The 26,228-nt window shown below is 39.9% G+C and overlaps 1 protein-coding gene across 2 annotated transcripts in view; it reads right to left on the bottom strand.

Annotated features, from left to right (window-relative positions):
- Window positions 1-26,228, bottom strand: part of LOC133618461 (dynein axonemal heavy chain 8-like) — a 245,622-nt gene that overhangs the window by 174,845 nt on the left and 44,549 nt on the right. For both annotated transcript variants that reach the window (XM_061978829.2, XM_061978830.2), the window contains 10 exons: window positions 14,082-14,160; window positions 13,791-13,917; window positions 13,558-13,730; window positions 10,275-10,401; window positions 5,037-5,272; window positions 4,862-4,966; window positions 3,434-3,547; window positions 3,305-3,367; window positions 2,217-2,317; window positions 1,991-2,128 (listed from right to left, as the gene is read on the bottom strand). In XM_061978829.2, coding sequence (XP_061834813.1) covers window positions 1,991-2,128; window positions 2,217-2,317; window positions 3,305-3,367; window positions 3,434-3,547; window positions 4,862-4,966; window positions 5,037-5,272; window positions 10,275-10,401; window positions 13,558-13,730; window positions 13,791-13,917; window positions 14,082-14,160 — 1,263 coding nt within the window. The remainder of the gene's footprint in view (window positions 1-1,990; window positions 2,129-2,216; window positions 2,318-3,304; window positions 3,368-3,433; window positions 3,548-4,861; window positions 4,967-5,036; window positions 5,273-10,274; window positions 10,402-13,557; window positions 13,731-13,790; window positions 13,918-14,081; window positions 14,161-26,228) is intronic.

Genomic DNA, 26,228 nt, shown 5'->3' with positions numbered 1-26,228 from the left:
GGTAAGCTAACTTCATTAAAATTAATAGTCCTGTCAATAGCATGGAATTACAATTCAAATGTAGTTTTTTTGTAAGCCTTTCAAAAGAATTCAAAATATGAAAAATTAATGAAAATTAATTTAAGCCATCAGACACTTGAAAAGTGGCACATCACATCTCTAATGTAATCATTTGAACTTTTCAACAGAAATAGCACTGCAAAAATATTAAGGACATACTTCTGTATTTTGGTAGTTATGCTGTCAACATTTAACAAGATTTCTTCAACTTGGACTTGAAAGCATAAATAGTATAAACACTTTTAACAGTATAACAGTACTAAACAATTCCAATAGATAACATTGGTGTCATTACCTTTTTGTGGCTAAAATCCGAAAAACGTTGAAAGTTTTCCACTTGTATCGCTAGCAACGGCATTAGACTTGTGTTTTTTTGTCCAAACGTGGTCTTTTACATCGCTAATTCCTCCGTGTCCGATCGAAAAATCTTGTCTGCACAAGGTGCAATTCGCGTAGTTTTCACCCTTTTTGGAACGGATAATTATTCCCGGATAGGCTTTTGAATATTCTTCACGGAATGACTGCAGTTTTCTTTTCGGTTTAAGACTCGTTTGCGATTTTTCTCCGGCTGATTCCATGATCGTTCGCTTGTTTGGAAACAATGGCAACTGGTGCCTCGTGCTTGGCAGCGGTGCTATAAATAGCCTCGCGCATTTAAAAAAAAAATTTTTTTTTAATTAATGAAAAACCGTATTTTTTATCACTGCAACCGTAACCCGGAATAGGTTGATGAAAACCGTACTAATTACGGGAAAACCGGAGTAGTTGGCAGGTATGTTAAAGTGCATCCGGCAGTGGAGGCTCCTCTTTAGGGTCTTGGGGCACTAGGAGGTTAACCCCTTTACAATTGTCGGAGGCAGATATTTACATATATCCGAATTTAAGCGTTACTTCTTTTTATAATCATATTACAAAACAGCTAGTGTTTTTCTTCCAAATGTGGTCTTTTGGTTGTCTGCAAAACTGTGTGCTTAACCTTGAATGAGGAATGTTAGAGAGAGAGAGAGATAATGGACATTTGTTTTGGCTAGAGACACAGGACTGCCAGGGACTTAAGAGGGGAGAGGGTGTTTCGGGGGGCAGACCATCTGAGCGGGGCGATCCGAATGTTCTATGCTGTCTCTGTCAATGTATATATGCAACATTTTGCAAATATATTACAAAATACCTATTCTGTCTCTGGTGGTTTTTCAACTCAGCTTTAAGTGTCGTAAAGAGCTTGGGAGTGACTTGTGACTTGAAATCCCTGGGAGGAACAACTGGTCCAAACGCAACACTACTGTTACCCCAGGTGGCCCTTGGCAAAGGCCTAGTACCTGACTTCCCCCTAGCCAGGGATACGGTGAAGACCTCAACAGCGGAGCAGGCGGAAGACGGTAGATGTAAGAACTACCACAACGGCTGCGATGGCGGAAAAAGGCACCCCCACATGCATGTGGGCCCAGTTATGGGGAAATAACAACCCAAGACCTCAACGGTGGACCCTATGGAGCGTCACAACGGCTAGGATGGCGGAAGAAGGCTGCAGCAGAAAAGGGTCCCCAGTCGTCTTGGACTCCATGCCACTGGACCCTGACCCGGATCTGTCAAGGATCGTGTGGTGACTGTTTGTGCACCAGTCTCCCCACGTTAAACAAAGTCACGCACAGGCTTCCTCCAAAAAAGAGATACCTCCCTACCAGGAGGACCGTCATACTCGCTTTGAGTGACCGCCAATGATGATGCTTTAGAGCCGAACTATTTGAGAAATCGGACTAATTTAATGCATTGACATGTACTGAGTGACGCATCACACTAAGCCAAATACTGAACAGTTCTTGGGGGCGTAAAAGAATGGGTGACCTACAAATTCTGCCCAGCAACAAATAGAGAGAATAGAACACTGTTCACTTTCTATTCTACATATTAAAAGTAGGAATACAACACTGACCTGTTCTGAAAGTCCATAAGTTCATTGTTGATCTTCTCAATATCCACTTCTGTCCACAAGAGCTTGGAGTGGTTGCTGATGTTGCTCATCACAGTGTCATAGAGGCCGTAGAGCTTCTGGAGCAGATCCAGCTCTTTCCTAACAGCGGTGGTAAGCAGAGGGAGGCGTTACCACAATCCTTTTTGTTTTAAAATACTTTAAAAAAAGTGTAGGCCAGACTGTGTACTTTTTATTTTGAAGACAGTCATAGTTTGAGACGGGCAGGCCCAGAAGCTGCTCGCCAGAATTGTAAGTGGTAAAATTTCTCCACAGCTCAGCAAACCTGGACTGAAGGGCATCGAAAATGACAACACAGAAGGTTTAACATTCCTAAAAAATAAAAACAATAATTACAAGAATATGTAATCACATAAGTGTTCAGGGGTTAAAATTAGCATAATAAATTAAGCACATAAAAAGATATATATATATAAATACTGCTACAATGACCTGGAATAAACTGGGATTCTTGGATTTAATCTTGCACAAGATAAATTGCACAATGCATATGCTATAGCAGACACATAATTGAGTCTAAGAAGTCTCTGTGATAGTCATATAATATTAACCCCTAACTCGCTCACAGCTACAAGTGAGTTTGCTGACATCTTCAAACTGCTTTTGGTTCGGTGACAGGCACAGATTGGCTGAAAATAGCGAATTAAAAGAGCTGTGAGAGCCTTGGGGTCAATTCACAGTAATTGCCTAACAACCTGAAACCTTCATCCCTTAACAGCCTGAGTGAGGCCAGCCCGTCTTCACATCTGCTTTTCCTCCATACAAACAGCGTGCCGGACAAGTTATATAACATCTTCAGCTTTCAGGGGGGTGTATATTGTAGCGTCCCGGAAGAGTTAGTGCTGCAAGGGGTTCTGCGTATTTGTTCTGTTGTGTTTATGTGGTGTTACGGTGCGGATGTTCTCCCGAAATGTGTTTGTCATTCTTGTTTGGTGTGGGTTCACATATTTGTAACAGTGTTAAAGTTGTTTGTACGGCCACCCTCAGTGTGACCTGTATGGCTGTTGACCAAGTATGCCTTGCATTGACTTGTGTGTGTGAAAAGCCGTAGATATTATGTGATTGGGCCGGCACGCAAAGGCAGTGCCTTTAAGGTTTATTGGCGCTCTGTACTTCTCCCTACGTCCGTGTACACAGCAGCGTTTTAAAAAGTCATACAATTTACTTCATGAAACCGATACCGATAATTTACGATATTACATTTTAAAGCATTTATCGGCCAATAATATCGGACATCTCTATTAAGAATATTTGTACCTGGAAGCATTGGAGTCTGCGACTGGCCTCTTTGGGTGCAATTCCCTCACCCATGGGGCCTTCCTGTAACACGAGATGAAGTGTGGAGATTCATCTAAGACGACGTGCACAGTGAAGGATGAAGCTCACCTCATCATAGTCGTCCATAAAAGTGCCCACGTCGTTTTCAAAAACGGCCACACGCTCCATGAGGCTTTGCTTGAGAGTGGGCTGCATAGAGAAGAGCTGATTCTGAACGGACAACTGGTAATCAAAATAAATTGAAAGAGTCCATCAATAGTGAGCGTTGTTATCTTTTCGGAAAAAGCAACTCTGGGATGTCATTAGTGCATACTTGCCAACCTTGAGACCTCCAATTTCGGGAGGTGGGGGGTGGGGGGTGGGTGCGGGGGGCGTGGTTGGGGCGGGGGCGTGGTTGGGGGCGTGGTTAAGAGGGGAGGAGTATATTTACAGCTAGAATTCACCAAGTCAAGTATTTCATATATATATATATATATATATATATATATATATATATATATATATATAAAAGAAATACTTGAATTTCAGTGTTAACTTATTTACACATATACACACACATCAGAATCAGAATCAGCTTTATTGTCATTACGCAAGGTAACGAGATTGAGGCCATTCCATACAGTGCGATGTGTGCATGCTAGAAAAACAATGTGCAAATATATAAAAATATAAAAAATGTAGAAGTGCAATGAATATGGTGTGAAATGAATATATACATGAAAAAAAAACAAAAAAAAAAACAGGGTGGTTGGTGGAATGGGTTATTGCACCGAAGAGAAGGCAGTTATGAGGGACAATGGGGCAGTCCGTTCAGGATGGTTATGGCCCTGGGGAAGAAGCTGTTCTTTAGCCTGTTTGTTTTGGTTTTAATGCACCTATAGCGCTTCCCAGAGGGCAGCAGGTGGAACAGGTCAGAGCCAGGGTGGGTGCTGTCCTTGATGATGGCACTGGCTCTGTTGAGGCAACGGGAGGTGTAGATGTCCGTCAGAGAGGGGAGAGGGCGGCCGATGATCTTCTGAGCCGTCTTGACCACTCTTTGCAGCCTCTCCCTGTCTGCTGCAGTGCAGCTGCCGTACCATAATACGTAATACAGTAGGTCAGCAGGCTCTCGTAACACTCATCTACTCATTGTTGAGTTAAGGGTTGAATTGTCCATCCTTGTTCTATTCTCTGTCACTATCTTTCTAACCATGCTGAACACCCTCTCTGATGATGCATTGCTGTGTGGCACGCACAAAAGTGCTTTCATCAAATGCACTAGATGGCACTATTGTCCTGTTTAAGAGTGTCACAACATTGCTGTTTACGGCAGACGGACTGCTTTACTGTAGACGTTCTTTATATTGTGGGAAAGCGGACTCAGGTCCGCATGGAGCTGGAGGGGGCGTGGCCTCCAGCTCCGCCTGAATTTCGGGAGAAAATTTGTCCCGGGACGTTTTCGGGAGAGGCGCTGAATTTCGGGAGTCTCCCGGAAAATCCGGGAGGGTTGGCAAGTATGCATTAGTGATCAAATGTGAACAAGTGAACAATACTAACAGCTTTAGTCAAAAGTCTTGTGAAGAAGCGGCTCAGCCCGAACACCTCTCCTGGCTCCTTCTCAGTCATTTCAGCTTCATAGAGGATCAGAACTTCGTAGGCGTCCTGCGACAGTGAAACGGTTCACGGTACAATCCAGTGTGGGGGCAAACAACAACACAAACCATGTTCATACCTGAGTGGAAATGAGCGTGATGTCGGTGTTGATTTCCGAATCCCGGAGATCGCTCAGCGTCTTCATGGAACAGCGCACGTCGTCCAAATTGACCACAGGATGCACAAGTTGCGTGAAGCTTTTGTGCGTGTGCAAGCTGATGGTAATGATGTTCCTCCTGCACTCCTTCCTCAGGCATTTGCACAATTCACACTTCCAAGCCTTGGCCTCCTCTTTGAGGGAGGTCTTTAACGCATCTGCAGAGGAGAGGAGCACCACGTCGGCCACAATTCAAATGCAAAAGTTCCACCTGAATGTACAGGGTGTCCCGATCTGATATCAACAAAAAAACAAGTTGTGGATTATATGCAGAGGTGGGTAGAGTAGCCAGAAATTGTACTCAAGTAAGAGTACTGTTACTTTAGAGATTTATTACTCAAGTAAAAGTAAGGAGTAGTCACCCAAATATTTACTTGAGTAAAAGTAAAAAGTATGTTGTAAAAAAACTACTCAAGTACTGAGTAACTGATGAGTAACATACACACACATATCATATATATATACATATATATATATATATACATATATACATTATATATATATATATTATATATATATATATATATATATATACATATACACACACACACATATATACATATATATATATACACACACACACATATATATATATATATGTCTTAATAAGGTTATCCAAAAAATAGTGCTCGATACCGTAGTAGAGCGCAATATACGTATTATACGTATATAATATATAGATGATTGATATATATCAATCATCAGGAGAAAATCTCCTGATGATTGAGGGAACCCCTCATGAAACAGGCCTGTAGAGATGAAGTAGTCTTGTGATTTTTTTCCCCACACATACATATATATATATATATATATATTATATATATATACATACATTGATATATACAGTGTATAATTTATATTTATTTTTTTTGCCGTTTTTGTTTACATGTTAATAGTGTTTTAATGAATATACATGCATGTTTAACACATATAGATTCCTTTCTTTCATGAAGACAAGAATATAAGTTGGTGTATTACCTGATTCTGATGACTTGCATTGATTGTAATCAGACAGTAGTGATGACAAACGTCCACGTTTTCAAATGGAGGAGAAAAAAAGTTCCTCCTTTCTGTCTAATACCACATGAAAGTGGTTGGTTTTTGGCATCTTATTTGTCCAGCTTCCATATTCGTTTTTATACATTTTACAAGAAATACATTGGCGGCAAACTCCGTAGCTTGCTAGCTTGTTTGCGCAGGCTTTCGGAGACTCTTATTTTGAAAGCGCAGGCGCGATGGAGCGGCACTTTTATTGTGAAGACAGGAACTGTGCAGTCAGTCTTTAGGCTTTTGACGGGGTGTACGGTTGAAATAAAAAATTGTCTTTTTTCCTCCACACTTTTGATTGATTGATTGGAACTATTATTAGTAGATTGCACAGTACAGTACATATTCCGTACAATTGACCACTAAATGGTAACACCCGAATAAGTTTTTCAACTTGTTTAAGTCAGGTCATGTGACCGCCTGGCTCTGTTTGATTGGTCCAACGTCACCAGTGACGGCATCTGATTGGTGGAACGGAGTGAACGTCACCAGTGAATGTATTTGTTGAAACGCAGGCACTATGAAGGTCTGTCTGACAGACCAAAACAAACAAAGCGTGCATTAACAGATCGATAAAAATTAGTAGCGAGTAGCGAGCTGAATGTAGATAAAAGTAGCGGAGTAAAAGTAGCGTTTCTTCTCTATAAATATACTCAAGTAAAAGTAAAAGTATGTTGCATTAAAACTACTCTTAGAAGTACAATTTATCCCAAAAGTTACTCAAGTAGATGTAACGGAGTAAATGTAGCGCGTTACTACCCACCTCTGATTATATGTGCTTCTATGGAGCAGTCCTGCAGTGTGTTTACTTGTGCAAAACTGTACCAGCAGTTAACATCTAAATGTCCTCCAATAGGGATGTCCCGATCGATCCAGGTTTTTGCACTTCCGATCCGATACCGATATTGTTTTTGCATTTCCGATCCGATACCGATACTGACCGATACCGATACTGGCCTATCCGAGCATGTATTAAAGTTTAAAGTTATTTAGCCTACGTAGTTGTCAGAATCATGTTGAAAAGGGTTTTAGTACTCTTGATAACAACTAGCCAGCTGAATTAGGGGAGTTTGAATAATACACAATGGTTGGTAACAAGAAACTGACCTGTTTATTCAAGGATAAACACAAAATAGACAAAATTATACATGACAAACAGAAATGGCATCATTGAACTAGGGCTGGGCGATACGGCCTTTTTTTAATATTGAGATATTTTAAGGCCATATTGCGATACACAATATATTAGGGCTGCAGCTAACGATTATTTTTCAATCGATTAATCTATAGATTATTTTTTCGATTAATCGGTTAATCTATAGATTATTTTTTCGATTAATCTATAGATTATTTTTCCTTTTACCGATTATTTTTTTTATTTAAAATGAAGAGGGAAAAATAAATGTAGGCCAGTTTTTTCAAAAGGCATGGCTTTTATTTACAAAAAAAAAAGTATGGCCACTCAGTCAACATTGACAACAACATGACAAAATATTCTGTAACAATGTAAACATTTAAAACTTTTAACATTTAACAAAATTAAAAGTAGCTTATTTGCTTTTTAATGTGCAAATATAAAAGTAAACATCCAGTGCAAATCTTAATATTCTGGAATAGTATAAGCATTTCAAAAGTAAAAGTATTGCTTATTTTGCTTTAAAATGTGCAAAAATAAAGATAAACATCCAATACAAAAAAGTGCAAAACGGAAATATTCTGTAACAAGTGTAAACATTTCAACAAAAGTAAAAGTATTGCTTATTTGCTAAAATGTGCAAAAATAAAGCTAAACATCCAATACAAAAAAGTGTACAGTGTAAACATTTCAACAAAAGTAAAAGTATTGCTTATTTTGCTTAATTACACAACAATGATAGTATGATTAAAGTGAAAGTTAATTGTTGGTTTGTACATAGTATATGTAACTGTTAATGTTGTAAAAGGTATTTGCACAACTAATTAACGTTAGCGTTTGTGACACGTCTTGTGCCGTGGGGTTCTTTCAGGACCGACAGACTGAACGCCAGACGGCTTTGCCAGGTTTACAATCTTTTAATTTTACACAAAGTATTTTCTCTTCCAACTCTTTTCTCTTTCTTTCCTCGCTTTTCAGCTCCTCTTGCTCGCTCGCTCGTCGTCCCCTGTCTCTTGCGGCGTCGCTCCCGGCACGCCCCGCCTCGCCGCTCGCTCGCCGCCGCCGCCTCTCCACAGCGTTAAAGAGGAGCGCGTCTTTTTAAACACTGAACAGGCACGCCAAACGCGCCTCTCAGAGCAAACGGTGCTTTAGTTTATGAATTTACAACGCAGATGTAAATGACACATTCATGTTTTTGTGTAATAATGACAACGTATACGCACGCGGACGATTGACTAGTTGATGGTGATGGCAAGAACGCTGTCGGGGGTTTTCTTTTCAAATGTTCGTTCATAGCCGTTGTGCTGCTATGATAGGCCATTTCCGCTCGACACAGTGTGCATACAACAACATTATTAGGCCGTTTATTGAAATACTCCCACACTTTTGGCGTGCTTTTTTCCCCTCGCTCGCATCGTCTGCTTTGCGCTCCGCCATGACAGTAGTGTGACGTAAATATGCGACGCGCCGACGCACAAAAACGGCGTCGACGTATTTACGTAACCGATGACGTCGACTATGTCGACGCGTCGTTTCAGCCTTACAATATATATCTCGATATTTTGCCTTAGCCTTGAATGAACACTTGATGCATATAATCACAGCAGTATGATGATTCTGTGTGTTTTGATTGATTGATTGAGACTTTTATTAGTAGGTTGCACAGTGAAGTACATATTCCGTACAATTGACCACTAAATGGTAACACCCCAATAAGTTTTTCAACTTGTTTAAGTCGGGGTCCACTTAAATTGATTCATGATACAGATATATACTATCGGATATATACTATCATCATAATACAGTCATCACACAAGATAATCACATTGAATTATTTACATTATTTATAATCCAGGGTGTGGAGGGGGGCGCCTGATGTAAGTGTCAAAAAGACAGCCAAAAGAGTTTGATATGAGAATAAATCTAAAGTTAAAATATAGGGTAGAAATGCACCCATTTGCAGGAAATGTAGTCTTGATTTTCAAAATGTTCTTTCAAGGCTTGCATGTCTACATTAAAACATTCTTCTTCATACTGCATTAATATATGCTACTTTTAAACTTTCATGCAGAGAAGGAAATCACAACTAAAAAAATCACTAATTTTTTTCATACGGTGTTGATGTGGAAATTTTTGCCTCTGCATTTTGATGGTGTGGACGTGTGGCACCGAATGGAGATAAGCGTCTCGACAGACGTCACAATATTTGAACAATGATGACGAAAACTGTTGTCTCTGTCGTGTCCGTGTGTCGAAAATTGTTATGCGCTTATTTTTTTTATTTGATTTTGTGCGTGGCATAGATTTGCCGTGCGCAGAGGACGCTTGAGCAGGCGCGCACCTTAGCGGCTGCGCTAGCATCACAGCTAACGTTAGCCATGCCGCTACCTCGCTCTCTGCTGGGAGAGGACGTATACGTATGTGACGTATGACGTGACAGTATGTGACGTGTGTAAGAAGGTGCGCTCGCTGTCTGTGAGAGGGAGACACAGGAAAGAGTGAGAAGAGCCTGTCGTGTAATGCCAGCAGCTAAAAGCAACTGCGTGAGAATTGTAGATGTGTTGAAGGTGTGCTGGAAAATGCGGAACGGAAATTACGGAGCAGCAGAAAAGTGGAATGTACTATTTAAATAGGTGTGTTGGAAAACACGGACCGGAGTTTTTTTTTAAACTGGATCTGGATCTGCATTTTCCCATGCCTTGCCGATACGCAATTTTTGGCAAATATCGGCAGCCGATCCGATCCAAATATCGGATCGGGACATCCCTATCCTCCAACAAGCACAGAAGGTTGATCTTTTATTTTATTTTAGTCAAGTCATTTACAAAAGGTAAACACGTTTCCTGGCCAGCTTTGCAAAAGGTGTTAATGCCAAGGGCAAAAACTTTAAGTCAAATTCCAACTGTTTGACTGCCAAACCATTGCAGTAGTGAGGGTTTTTACTACTGCAAAATGTTTTACTACTGCCGTCAGCTTACCTGTTGACAGTTCAATCATCCCCACGATAAGGACGTCCTTAATTTCCTCAATTTGGTTTTCAAAAAAGTCGTAGTGCTGCAGTTTAGTTTTGATCTGCATCAAGGATGGTTTGCTGTCCATGAATGCCTTCATAAAAACACACACAAGTGTCATTGAAACTTGTAAAAACCCAAACAAATTTCCAACACAATGTCTTGAAAAAATATATCACTCTTGAATCAACACAGTAGTTAATACTATGACCAATGTTAATTACAAACTAAATGTGGGATATGAATAATAATGGAAGTATAATTGTTTGTATATAGTATATAATTGGTACAAAGGTTTAACACGTGTAGGGATGATGTTTGATAAGAAATTATCGAGTTCGAGTCCATTGTCGAATCCTCTTATCGAATCGATTCCTTATCGATTCTCTTATCAAATCCAGATAGGTTGTTGTATATTGAAGAAAACACAATATTTGGTTTAACAAAAGCTCACTTTTATTTTATAAGAAAAAATAAAAATAAAAATAAATATTGACTGTACCCCCCTAAAAAATATAATAAATAAACATTGACTGTTGTTACCCAAAGTATATTAAGTGGGATTTTTCAGAAAAACAAATATATACAGTAACACAAAAACAACCTGTCTCTGTGAGCACTATAGGTGTATAATTAATAATATAGTGTTAAATAAAAAAAGTCCCTTGGGCACAAAACTGAAAATATTACAGCTCTCCAAAAAGTGCACTTCTGCTGCTATTGGAACATACTAACTACACACACTATGACACTAAGAACGCCACAGTCATCAATCAACAATTCTTCTTCCAAAAAATTAGCATGTCTGCTTTTTCAGGATCAAGTTCGACCCGCTAATGACTGAGCTACGTCATTTCCTGTGATGTCCCACAGGGCATTTCTTGTGGGACGGGATTCGTTCCTAGGGATTCGAATAAAGAACCAACTCTTTTTCTTTACTATAGTGGCCTCAATAACGGGAACCGGTTCTCAAAAAGGGATTTGAGTCCATGGAATCGATTATTTTCTTATTCAATGGTTCTTTTCTTATCGAACAGCCGGGAGAACCGGTTTCAAACATCGTCCCTAAACACGTGTACAAGGATATTTCACATGCTTTTACTGTGTATATAATTCAACAGTGTTTATGTTGTGCACAAGGTGTACCGGTATTTATAATATGTTGTGCAAAGGAAATTTCTTAATTTCTGAAAGTTCATCTTGTATTTGACATTGTTTAAAGGGTTAGGCGCAATAAGTGTTCAACTTCAGCCTACACCCTTTCAGTCTGCAACATTTTCAATTTATGAATGTACAATTGTTTGTTTATGTAAAACTGTTTATTTTGTTGACTACTGACCGAAGAAATAATAAACTAAACTAAACTGTATTACCAATAAGGGTGTTCTGATCGACTATTGATATCGGATATTGTTCCGCTATCAGCAAAAAGCAAGTAGAGAATTCTATCTGATTGCGTCCAAAATCTCTGATACAAATGTTTGGCTACTGGAAGTCCTGCAGTGTGTTCACTTTAGCAAAGCTGGACAGCCAGTTCAGATCTAAACATAGTAGGCTACAGGTTACAAAGAGCTAGCAGCTACACAACAGCTAAGCGCACAATAGCACACAAGCTATACGTACTAAATAAGTGTCTTTAAATTGAACAATACTACAGTCTAAAACAGAACATTTGTAAATGTAAACAAGTATCAAATAATTATAGTTGCATATTACTTACACATGAAAAGTGTCCAAGGCAGAAGCGTATTAGGACGTTTCCAGTAACAAACGTGTCTGCATTATTCAACTTACGTTGTCATAAGCTTAACTTCCTGAATCATGTGGCCAATAGGTGTTGCCAAAAAACAATGCCCACTCAACTTCGACTTAAAAACAGCATAAGTCTATTTAAGAAGGTTAGTAATAAATAGGTCACTGTTTTCATACCTACCATTGCTCTGTTTGACCTTTTCTAAAATCCCACACGATGCAAAATAATACAAGTATGTATGATTGTATCGTGACCAGAGGTGGGTAGAGTAGCCAGAAATTGTACTCAAGTAGGAGTACTGTTACTTTAGAGATTTATTACTCAAGTAAAAGTAAGGAGTAGTCACCCAAATATTTACTTGAGTAAAAGTAAAAAGTATGTTGTAAAAAAACTACTCAAGTACTGAGTAACTGATGAGTAACATACGAACACATATCATATATATATATATATATATATATATATATACATACATACATTGATATATACAGTATATAATTTATATTTATTTTTTTTGCCGTTTTTGTTTACATGTTAATAGTGTTTTAATGAATATACATGCATGTTTAACACATATAGATTCCTTTCTTTCATGAAGACAAGAATATAAGTTGGTGTATTACCTGATTCTGATGACTTGCATTGATTAGAATCAGACAGTAGTGATGATAACGTCCACGTTTTCAAATGGAGGAGAAAAAAAGTTCCTCCTTTCTGTCTAATACCACATGAAAGTGGTTGGTTTTTGGCATCTTATATGTCCAGCTTTCATATTCGTTTTTACACACTTTACAAGAAATACATTGGCGGCAAACTCCGTAGCTTGCTAGCTTGTTTGCGCAGGCTTTCGGAGACTCTTATTTTGAAAGCGCAGGCGCGATGGAGCGGCACTTTTATTGTGAAGACAGGAACTGCGCAGTCAGTCTTTAGGCTTTTGACGGGGTGTACGGTTGAAATAAAAAATTGTCTTTTTTCCTTCACACTTTTGATTGGTTGATTGGAACTTGTATTAGTAGATTGCACAGTACAGTACATATTCCGTACAATTGACCACTAAATGGTAACACCCCAATAAGTTTTTCAACTTGTTTAAGTCAGGTCATGTGACCCCTGGCTCTGTTTGATTGGTCTAACGTCACCAGTGACTGCATCTGATTGGTGGAACGGAGTGAACGTCACCAGTGACTGTATTTGTTGAAACGCAGGCACTATGAAGGTCTGTCTGACAGACCAAAACAAACAAAGCGTGCATTAACAGATCGATAAAAATTAGTAGCGAGTAGCGAGCTGAATGTAGATAAAAGTAGCGGAGTAAAAGTAGCGTTTCTTCTCTATAAATATACTCAAGTAAAAGTAAAAGTATGTTGCATTAAAACTACTCTTAGAAGTACAATTTATCCCAAAAGTTACTCAAGTAGATGTAACGGAGTAAATGTAGCGCGTTACTACCCACCTCTGATCGTGACACACCTAAAGATCACATAATAAACCCAAAACCTTTATTTGCTTCTCCTTGTCCTCCGCCCACAGCTCCTTGAACTTCTTGAAGCGCTCCAGCAGATGTGCAGTTTGCTCTTTTTGTGACTTTAAGGCGGACTTCAAGGTAAAAATGACGACCTTGATATCCTCATGCTTGACGACTCGGCTGTAGAAATCAATCTTCTCACGCCCTGAACAATGACAAAAGGTCAGCTTGGGTGGAAAAGCCAAGTAAATGTCGACTGACTGACCTTCAGAAGCTGTGTTGTCTTGCCTGTACTCCACCTCCCAACATTGAATCCCCTTGGTCACCTCCAAGACAAAATCAATGATTTCTACTATCGCGTGGTGGATCTCGTCTACACTGGGGATCATCACCTGTAGGCAAAATGTAGCATCAAAAGAACAATCCTTGACCTTATGGCCCTAAAAAAGTAATCTCTGACTAGTGAAGGAAAAATCCACTGCTGGACATGCAGAAAAACCTTATTTTAAAACCAGGATGGTTCATTTAATATGGTGCTTGATTTGGGTTTACTCACCACATTGGGTGCTTCCAAGTGGACTTCGGATTTGATTATGGGCACCAAAGAAATGTCAGACCTTGCTTTCTGGAAAGAGCTACAATTGACAGCATATTAACTTATATGAAAAGTTACATAGTGAGTATTTTTGTCAAACTTCTCCCTTTCAGCTCCTCGACTTCTTTGCCAATAATAGTCTTCAATAAAGGTAAAAGTGATGGTAAATGTTCCTTTATACATTTCCTTGTTCGTTTATATTTAATGTGCATTGTTTTCTGAATGTAAAACTATGATTATTCTTTATAAAATGTTTTTTTGGTAATATTTTTGTTTGTCTTCAATGGATTACCGTATTTTTCGGAGTATAAGTCGCACCGGAGTATAAGTCGCACCGGCCGAAAATGCATAATAAAGAAGGAAAAAAACATATATAAGTCGCACTGGAGTATAAGTCGCATTTTTTGGGGAAGTTTATTTGATAAAACCCAAAACCAAGAATAGACATTTGAAAGGCAATTTAAAATAAATCAAGAATAGTGAACAACAGGCTGAATAAGTGTACGTTATATGAGGCATAAATAACCAACCGGTATGTTAACGTAACATATTATGGTAAGAGTCATTCAAATAACTATAACATATAGAACATGCTATACGTTTACCAAACAATCTGTCACTCCTAATCGCTAAATACCATGAAATCTTATACGTCTAGTCCAGGGGTGCTCACACTTTTTCTGCAGGCGAGCTACTTTTCAATTGATCAAGTCGTGGGGATCTACCTCATTCATATATATAATTTATTACTTATTTATGAAATATATGTTTTTGTTAATAAGTTAAAAGTGTTTAATGATAATGCAAGCATGTTTAACACATATAGTTAATATTGTTAATAAATTAAAGGTGTTTAATGATAATGCAATCATGTTTAACCCATAGTTAATATTGTTAATAAATTAAAGGTGTTTAATGATAATACAAGAATGTTTAATACATATAGTTAATATTGTTAATAAATTAAAGGTGTTTAATGATAATACAAGTATGATTAATACATATAGTTATTATTAATAAGTTAAAGGTGTTTAAAGATAATACAAGCATGTTTAACACATATAGTTAATATTGTTAACAAGTTAAAGGTGTTTAATGATAATACAAGCATGTTTAACACATATAGTTAATATTGTTAATAAGTTAAAGGTGTTTAAAGATAATGCAAGCATGTTTAACACATATAGTTAATATTGTTAACAAGTTAAAGGTGTTTAATGATAATACAAGCATGTTTAACACATATAGTTAATATTGTTAACAAGTTAAAGGTGTTTAAAGATAATACAGGCATGTTTAACACAAAGATTCCTTTCTTTCATGAAGACAAGAATATAAGTTGGTGTATTACCTGATTCTGATGACTTGCATTGATTGGAATCAGACAGTGGTGCTAAAAACGTCCGCATTTTCGAATGGAGGAGAAAAAAGTCCTCCTTTCTGTCCAATACCACATGAAAGTGGTTGGTTTTTGGCATCTTATTTGTCCAGCTTCCGTACTCCTTTGTATACACTTTACAAGAAATACATTGTCGGCAAACTCCGTAGCTTGCTAGCTTGTGCACGCCAGCTTTCTGAGACTCTTATTTTGTTAGCTCAACTGTGCAGTCGGTCTTTGGAGTTTTGACAACAGGTACGGCGCCAGAGTCTGTTGAAATAAAGTGTTTCTCGCCTTCCAGTCGGTAATTTTAATGAGCTGGCAGCAGCCAGCGTCATCTCAGAAGACCCTCGGGTGCCGTGAATGTCAATCAAGTGACGAAAGTGACGTCATAGTGAAGATTTATGATCGCTCATTTTTAGGACTATTTTTGTAATGCCTGGCTGGTGATCGACTGACACACCCTCCGAGATCGACCGGTAGCTCGCGATCGACGTAATGAGCACCCCTGGTCTAGTCTCTTACGTGAATGAGCTAAATAATATTATTTGATATTTTACGGTAATGTGTTAATAATTTCACACATAAGTCGCTCCTGAGTATAAGTCGCACCCCAGGCCAAACTATGAAAAAAACTGCGACTTATAGTCCGAAAAATACGGTAGTTGCATTTACAGATTTCTTATGGGTTTGATTGATTGAGACTTTTATTAGTAGATTGCATAATACAGTATATATTTCATACAATTGACCACTAAATGGTAACACCCGAATAATAACTTGTCGGGGTCCACGTTAATCAATTCATGGTATAAATATACAGGTAAAAGCCAGTAAATTAGAATATTTTGAAAAACTTGATTTATTTCAGTAATTGCATTCAAAAGGTGTAACTTGTACATTATATTTATTCATTGCACACAGACTGATGCATTCAAATGTTTATTTCATTTAATTTTGATGATTTGAAGTGGCAACAAATGAAAATCCAAAATTCCGTGTGTCACAAAATTAGAATATTACTTAAGGCTAATACAAAAAAGGGATTTTTAGAAATGTTGGCCAACTGAAAAGTATGAAAATGAAAAATATGAGCATGTACAATACTCAATACTTGGTTGGAGCTCCTTTTGCCTCAATTACTGCGTTAATGCGGCGTGGCATGGAGTCGATGAGTTTCTGGCACTGCTCAGGTGTTATGAGAGCCCAGGTTGCTCTGATAGTGGCCTTCAACTCTTCTGCGTTTTTGGGTCTGGCATTCTGCATCTTCCTTTTCACAATACCCCACAGATTTTCTATGGGGCTAAGGTCAGGGGAGTTGGCGGGCCAATTTAGAACAGAAATACCATGGTCCGTAAACCAGGCACGGGTAGATTTTGCGCTGTGTGCAGGCGCCAAGTCCTGTTGGAACTTGAAATCTCCATCTCCATAGAGCAGGTCAGCAGCAGGAAGCATGAAGTGCTCTAAAACCTGCTGGTAGACGGCTGCGTTGACCCTGGATCTCAGGAAACAGAGTGGACCGACACCAGCAGATGACATGGCACCCCAAACCATCACCCAACCATGCAAATTTTGCATTTCCTTTGGAAATCGAGGTCCCAGAGTCTGGAGGAAGACAGGAGAGGCACAGGATCCACGTTGCCTGAAGTCTAGTGTAAAGTTTCCACCATCAGTGATGGTTTGGGGTGCCATGTCATCTGCTGGTGTCGGTCCACTCTGTTTCCTGAGATCCAGGGTCAACGCAGCCGTCTACCAGCAAGTTTTAGAGCATTTCATGCTTCCTGCTGCTGACCTGCTCTATGGAGATGGAGATTTCAAGTTCCAACAGGACTTGGCGCCTGCACACAGCGCAAAATCTACCCGTGCCTGGTTTACGGACCATGGTATTTCTGTTTTAAATTGGCCCGCCAACTCCCCTGACCTTAGCCCCATAGAAAAGGAAGATGCAGAATGCCAGACCCAAAAACGCAGAAGAGTTGAAGGCCACTATCAGAGCAACCTGGGCTCTCATAACACCTGAGCAGTGCCAGAAACTCTTCGACTCCATGCCACGCCGCATTAACGCAGTAATTGAGGCAAAAGGAGCTCCAACCAAGTATTGAGTATTGTACATGCTCATATTTTTCATTTTCATACTTTTCAGTTGGCCAACATTTCTAAAAATCCCTTTTTTGTATTAGCCTTAAGTAATATTCTAATTTTGTGACACACGGAATTTTGGATTTTCATTTGTTGCCACTTCAAATCATCAAAATTAAATGAAATAAACATTTGAATGCATCAGTCTGTGTGCAATGAATAAATATAATGTACAAGTTACACCTTTTGAATGCAATTACTGAAATAAATCAAGTTTTTCAAAATATTCTAATTTACTGGCTTTTACCTGTATACTATCAGCATAATACAATCATCACACAAGTTAATCATCATCAGAGTATATACATTGAATTATTTACATTATTTACAATCCGGGGGGTGGGATGTGGAGAAGTTGGGGCGGGGGAGTTAGTTTGGGTTGATATCAGGACTTCAGTCATCAACAATAATATCATCTGAGAAAAGGACATTGAAACAATGTAGGTCTGACTTTGTAGGATATGTACAGCGAGCAGTGAACATAGTGAGCTCAGAAAGCATAAGAACAAGTATATACATTTGATTATTTACAATCCGGGGAGGTGGGATGTGGTGGGGGGAAGGGTGTTAGTCTGGGGTTGTAGTTGCCTGGAGGTGTTCTTTTAGTGCGGTTTTGAAGGAGGGTAGAGGGTTTTTGTCGGATACAGATTTTATCCGACTTTTTAGGAACTGATTACTTGCGAAAACAGAGATTTAACTATACATTAAAAACATTTAACTACTGTACTCCCATCTTGCCCGTTAAGAAAAGAGGTTGCCGACAGCCACATGCTTATGGTCAACACCAATTAGACACTTTGGCAATTAGTTTTGTAGAACATGCACCATGCAAATACAGGGTATAGGGCTTCAAAGTTAATGCAATCGTATGTGCGAAATATATATTATGTAGGTGGATCTTCTGACAAGACCAAACCCATCTGCATTCGCCGCAAGCCGAGTAATCACTGGAGCAAGTCGTGTCTTAAAGGGGAACATTATCACCAGACCTATGTAAGCGTCAATATATACCTTGATGTTGCAGAAAAAGACCATATATTTTTTAACCGATTTTCGAACTCTAAATGGGTGAATTTTGGCGAATTAAACGCCTTTCTAATATTCGCTCTTGGAGCGATGACGTCACGTTGTGACGTCACATCGGGAAGCAATCCGCCATTTTCTCAAACACCGAGTCAAATCAGCTGTTATTTTCCGTTTTTTCGACTGTTTTCCGTACTTTGGAGACATCATGCCTCGTCGGTGTGTTGTCGGAGGGTGTAACAACACGAACAGGGACGGATACAAGTTGCACCAGTGGCCCAAAGATGCGAAAGTGGCAAGAAATTGGACGTTTGTTCCGCACACTTTACCGACGAAAGCTATGCTACGACAGAGATGGCAAGAATGTGTGGATATCCTGCGACACTCAAAGCAGATGCATTTCCAACGATCAAGTCAAAGAAATCTGCCGCCAGACCCCCATTGAATCTGCCGGAGTGTGTGAGCAATTCAGGGACAAAGGACCTCGGTAGCACGGCAAGCAATGGCGGCAGTTTGTTCCCGCAGACGAGCGAGCTAAACCCCCTATCGACCCTAGCTTCCCTGGCCTGCTGACATCAACTCCAAAACTGGACAGATCAGCTTTCAGGAAAAGAGCGCGGATGAGGGTATGTCTACAGAATATATTAATTGATGAAAATTGGGCCGTCTGCACTCTCAAATTGCATGTTGTTGCCAAATGTATTTCATATGCTGTAAACCTAGTTCATAGTTGTTAGTTTCCTTTAATGCCAAACAAACACATACCAATCGTTGGTTAGAAGGCGATGGCCGAATTCGTCCTCGCTTTCTCCCGTGTCGCTGGCTGTCGTGTCGTTTTCGTCGGTTTCGCTTACATACGGTTCAAACCGATATGGCTCAATAGCTTCAGTTTCTTCTTCAATTTCGTTTTCGCTACCTGCCTCCACACTACAACCATCCGTTTCAATACATTCGTAATCTGTTGAATCGCTTAAGCCGCTGAAATCCGAGTTTGAATCCGAGCTAATGTCACTATCGCTTGCTGTTCTTTCCGCCATGTTTGTTTGTGTTGGCTTCACTATGTGAAGTCACAGGAAAATGGACGGTTGTTTATAACGATGGTTAAAATCAGGCACTTTGAAGCTTTTTTTAGGGATATTGCGTGATGGGTAAAATTTTGAAGAAAACTTCGAAAAATATAATAAGCCACTGGGAACTGATTTTTAATGGTTTTAACCATTCTGAAATTGTGATAATGTTCCCCTTTAAATACTGTTACGTGGGTAGAACTAAGTTGAGAGGTCAGGGGCACCAGTTTGAATGATGCACATGTTTTCAGAAAGTAAGCTACCAATTGGACTGTACTCGGCGATCTACGTCTAGTTATTCTTAAATAATAATAGGATATCACAACATGGTGTCAGTGTGGGATCTGTAAATTAAAGAACAAGCGAAAGAATAATAAAAGAGGGAGAAGGAGACCGAGGGAAATATGGACAAAGCATCAGCAACAGTGCGGCAAGCCGCCATCTAGCTCCACAATTACACAGTCCAGACAATTTCAATTTTCACAGACAATAATAAATGGCTACAGAGGTGATGACACAGAGGATATTTTGAACATGGAGGCAGAGAAAAAGTCATACCAGCGTGTTACGAAAGCTTTCAACGCGCACTGTGTCAGCAAGCGAAACGTCATCTTTGAAAGAGCATTCTTCAACAAACGGAGCCAGGAAGCCCGGTGAGAGTGTGGAGTCTTTCATAACTGCAGTACACATGCTAACTGAACACTGTGCGTTCGAAAAAAGTGAAAAAAGAAAAAAAATGTTTTGTAAAAGTTCATGTATATTTTGTACGTATTGTATAATGCATATTATGTTCATATTTGGAAAATGACTTGAGTTTAATAGTTAAAGGGGAACATTATCACAATTTCAGAAGGGTTAAAACCATTAAAAATCAGTTCCCAGTGGCTTATTATATTTTTTTCAAAATTTTACCCATCATGCAATATCCCTAAAAAAAAGCTTCAAAGTGCCTGATTTTAACCATCGTTATAAACACCCGTCCATTTTCCTGTGACGTCACATAGTGATGCCAACACAAACAAACATGGCGGAAAGAACAGCAAGCTATAGCGACATTAGCTCGGATTCAGACTCGGATTTCAGCGGCTTAAGCGATTCAACAGATTACGCATGTATTGAAACGGATGGTTGTAGTGTGGAGGCAGGTAGCGAAAACGAAATTGAAGAAGAAACTGAAGCTATTATATCGGTTTGAACCGTATGCAAGCGAAAACGACACGACAGCCAGCGACACGGGAGAAAGCGAGGACGAATTCGGCGATCGCCTTCTAACCAACGATTGGTATGTGTTTGTTTGGCATTAAAGGAAACTAACAACTATGAACTAGGTTTACAGCATATGAAATACATTTGGCAACAACATGCACTTTGAGAGTGCAGACAGCCCAATTTTCATCAATTAATATATTCTGTAGACATACCCTCATCCGCGCTCTTTTCCTGAAAGCTGATCCGTCCAGTTTTGGAGTTGATGTCAGCAGGCCAGGGAAGCTAGGGTCGATATTCTTCTCTTGATCATCTTCGGTGGCATAAGGGACGGTGTGAGCCAAGACATCCAGGGGGTTTAGCTCGCTCGTCTGCGGGAACAAACTGCCGCCATTGCTTGCCGTGCTAGCGAGGTCCTTTGTCCCTGAATTGCTCACACACTCCAGCAGATTCAATGGGGGTCTGGCGGCAGATTTCGTTGACTTTATCGTTGGAAATGCATCTGCTTTGAGTGTCGCAGGATATCCACACATTCTTGCCATCTCTGTCGTAGCATAGCTTTCGTCGGTAAAGTGTGCGGAACAAACGTCCAATTTCTTGCCACTTTCGCATCTTTGGGCCACTGGTGCAACTTGAATCCGTCCCTGTTCGTGTTGTTACACCCTCCGACAACACACCGACGAGGCATGATGTCTCCAAGGTACGGAAAACAGTCGAAAAAAACGGAAAATAACAAAGGTGATTTGACTCGGTGTTTGAGAAAATGGCGGATTGCTTCCCGTTGTGACGTCATCGCTCCGAGAGCGAATATTAGAAAGGCGTTTAATTCGCCAAAATTCACCCATTTAGAGTTCGGAAATCGGTTAAAAAAATATATGGTCTTTTTTCTGCAACATCAAGGTATATATTGACGCTTACATAGGTCTGGTGATAATGTTCCCCTTTAAGTCAGTTGTGTAGAAAATGTGACAATATGAAGTGATGAGAAGTCTTGCTAAAGGGGGGAGGTGTTATGTAGTTGGAACTAAGTTGAGCGGTCAGGGGAACCTGTTAGAATGATGCACATTATTCTGCCCTTGCTACTCCTTTCTGGTATGGGTAGCTCGGCAGATAGCTAACAGTAAGATGAAAAATAAGTTTGAGAAGTTTTGTTGAGGATTGATGTTCCTTCTTCTTGATTTTTTTCTTTCCTCAGTTTTATTTTCTTGACACTTCATTCTTCAATCGAGATTGTAAGAAGACAAAGATCTGACCAAGTTTTCGTGTAGCAGCTTACATGTGGACTCCCTGAATGTTGTTGCTGAAAAAGTCCGACCGGGAACAACAACTCCAGCACTGGCTCGGGGCAGAACACACGTTTTTAGGAAGTAATCTACCAGTTGGACTGTACTCAACGCTCTCCGTCTCGTTATTCCTAAACGATAGCAGGATAACACAACAAATACCACCCACCGGCTAGAAGCCCGCCAATGCAGGGAAACCCCATGTCAGAAAAATTGGATGTAAGTTATCAAAAAACTTTCCGTTCTCTCAGTTCCCAATGAACAGACAAGAAGCTGTCTTTGTTGCACCAAGCAAAGGCTTGGAAAATTCCATTGTGTACGATGGGAGGAGACGGGAGGGGGTTATCTATTGTCATCAAAGACCTGCTCAAGCTGAATCCAGGATGTTGTTTGTCTGAACAGTGTGCGTTGCTGAAAAGGTCCGACCAGGAACAACAACTCGAGCACTGGCTCGGGGCAGAACACACGTTTTCAGGAAGTAATCTACCAGTTGGACTGTACTCGACGCTCTCCGTCTCGTTATTCCTAAACGATAGCAGGATAACACTACAAATACCACCCACCGGCTAGAAGCCCGCTAATGCAGGGAAACCCCATGTCAGAAAAATTGGATGTAAATTATCAAAAAACTTTCCGTTCTCTGAGTTCCCAATGAACAGACAAGAAGCTGTCTTTGTTGCACCAAGCAAAGGCTTGGAAAATTCCATTGTGTACGACGGGAGGAGACGGGAGGGGGTTATCTATTGTCATCGAAGACCTGCTCAAGCTGAATCCAGGACTCGCCCAAGCCATAGGCATATTTTTCTTTTGTTTTCAATGTGACCACAAACAAGAGCTGTTTACATACCCCCCATTCCTTTGGAAGCAGATGTTGTGTAAACAGGGAGTGTCCAAATAAAGGAGGAGACGTAAACCTTTTTCGTCAGAGCGTGGGTGACACTGTAAGAGGTTACAGGTTTCTCCTCAATTGAGCAAAATTTAATTCTGCCTCTGTTTGATTCTTCGCTTCTTGTCTTGTTTAATAGATGTCATCAGTGTTTGAACCTGACACCCCAAACCCGCTGACAGAGGCAGACCACACTGGAATTCCCACAACAAACAACAACACAGAACAAACTTTCCACATAACTTACCAAATGGGTGTCAACACCACTAATTCTGTGAACAATCAATATTGTGGAGCAAGAGGCGCCGCCCTAAACAGCCACACCCAATTATTTTTATTGTCATTTACAGTCGTTTTTTTTTTAAAGTGAGTGAAGTGAAGTGAATTATATTTATACAGCGCTTTTCTCTAGTGACTCAAAGCGCTTTACGTAGTGCAGGGGTGCTCATTACGTCGATCGCGATCTACCGGTCGATCTCGGAGGGTGTGTCAGTCGATCACCAGCCAGGCATTAAAAAAATAGTCCTAAAAATGAGCGATCATAAATCTTCACTATGACGTCACTTTCGTCACTTGATTGACATTCACGGCACCCGAGGGTCTTCTGAGATGACGCTGGCTGCTGCCAGCTCATTAAAATTACCGACTGGAAGGCGAGAAACACTTTATTTCAACAGACTCTGGCGCCGTACCTGTCGTCAAAACTCCAAAGACCGACTGCACAGTTGCACAATAAAAGCTCTGCTTCATCCTGCCTGCGCTACCAAAATAAGAGTCTCAGAAAGCTGGCGTGCACAAGCTAGCAAGCTACGGAGTTTGCCGACAATGTATTTCTTGTAAAGTGTATACAAAGGAGTACGGAAGCTGGACAAATAAGATGCCAAAAACCAACCACTTTCATGTGGTATTGGACAGAAAGGAGGACTTTTTTTTCTCCTCCATTCGAAAATGCGGACGTTATCATCACCACTGTCTGATTCCAATCAATGCAAGTCATCAGAATCAGGTAATACACCAACTTATATTCTTGTCTTCATGAAAGAAAGGAATCTATATGTGTTAAACATGCTTGTATTATCTTTAACCACCTTTAACTTGTTAACAATATTAACTATATGTGTTAAACATGCTTGTTTTATCTTTAACCACCTTTAAGTTGTTAACAATATTAACTATTTGTGTTAAACATGCTCGTATTATCTTTAACCACCTTTAAGTTGTTAACAATATTAACTATATGTGTTAAACATGCTTGTTTTATCTTTAACCACCTTTAAGTCGTTAACAATATTAACTATTTGTGTTAAACATGCCTGTATTATTTTTAACCACCTTTAACTTGTTAACAATATTAACTATATGTGTTAAACATGCTTGCATTATCTTTAAACACCTTTAACTTGTTAACAATATTAACTATATGTATTAAACATACTTGTATTATCATTAAACACCTTTAATGTATTAACAATATTAACTATATGTGTTAAACATGCTTGCATTATCATTAAACACCTTTAACTTGTTAACAAAAACATATATTTCATAAATAAGTAAATATAAATTATATATATGAATGAGGTAGATCCCCACGACTTGATCAATTGAAAAGTAGCTCGCCTGCAGAAAAAGTGTGAGCACCCCTGATGTAGTGAAACCCAACACCTAAGTTACATTTAAACCAATGTGGGTGGCACTGGGAGCAGGTGGGCAAAGTGTCTTGCCCAAGGACACAACGGCAGTGACTAGGATGGCAGAAGCTGGGATCGAACCTGGAACCCTCAAGTTGCTGGCACGGCCACTCTACCAACCGAGCTATACCGCCCCGTGAGCCTGTGTCAGAAGTGGTAAGCATGTGTGAAAGACTAGGTTTGTTTGTGCGAGACATAGTGTGTGTGTAAAAGGTGTCTATGGATGTTCTCATTCAGCCATTTTATTGCATTCCTCGGCAATCAAACAATCTCTTTTACAGACCTCGAAACTGGACTGTTCAGTTCGTCTTACAACTGTGTCCATTTGGTGTTGAGTTGTTTAAAAAAAGCTTAATGCTTAATAACCTTTGCATAAAGCAAATATTTTGTCTCGTCATATGATGATTAAAAACTACACTTAATAAAGATAAACAAAATTATATCTGTGATTAATTGTGATTACCGTATTTTCCGCACTATTAGCCGCACCTAAAAACCACAAATTTACTCAAAAGCTGACAGTGCGGCTTATAACCCGGTGCGCTTTATATATGGATTAATATTAAGATTCATTTTCATAAAGTTTAGGTCTCGCAACTACGGTAAACAGCCGCCATCTTTTTTCCCCGTAGAAGAGGAAGTGCTTCTTCTTCTACGGTAAGCAACCGCCAAGGTAAGCACCCGCCCCCATAGAAGAAGAAGCGCGCGGGTATTACGTTTCATTTCCTTTGTGTGTTTACATCTGTAAAGACCACAAAATGGCTCCTACTAAGCGACACACTGTGGTTCTAGCTTGCCATGCTAATGGCCAGAAACTTCCACCCATGGTGATATTCAAAAGGAAGACCTTGCCAAAAGAGAACTTTCCAGCCGGCGTCATCATAAAAGCTAACTCGAAGGGATGGATGGATGAAGAAAAGATGAGCGAGTGGTTAAGGGAAGTTTACGCGAAGAGGCCGGGTGGCTTTTTTCACGCAGCTCCGTCCATGTTGATATACGACTCCATGCGCGCCCACATCACAGATGGTGTCAAAAAACAAGTGAAGCACACAAATACAACACTCGCCGTCATTCCGGGTGGATTAACCAAAGAACTCCAACCGCTCGATATTGGTGTCAACAAGGCATTTAAAGCATGACTGCGAACGGCGTGGGAACAATGGATGACCGAAGGCGAACACACATTCACTAAGACAGGGAGACAGCGCCGGACGACATACGCCAACATCTGCCAGTGGATCGTAAATGCCTGGGCGGATATTTCGGTCTCAACTGTGGTCCGAGCTTTCCGGAAGGCAGGATTCACGGAACTGCTGGAAAAACAACAGCGACACTGACTCTGATGACTTCGACGAGACGGAGCCGGCCATTTTGGATCCCGTAGTATTCGCCCAACTTTTTAATTCGGACACCGTAGGAGAAGAATTCGAGGGAT

This window comes from Nerophis lumbriciformis, linkage group LG19 (assembly GCF_033978685.3).
Source record: "Nerophis lumbriciformis linkage group LG19, RoL_Nlum_v2.1, whole genome shotgun sequence".
NCBI lineage: Eukaryota > Metazoa > Chordata > Actinopteri > Syngnathiformes > Syngnathidae > Nerophis > Nerophis lumbriciformis.
The sequence above is the reverse complement of the archived record's forward strand: the minus strand, read 5'-3'. Positions and strand labels throughout refer to the sequence as shown.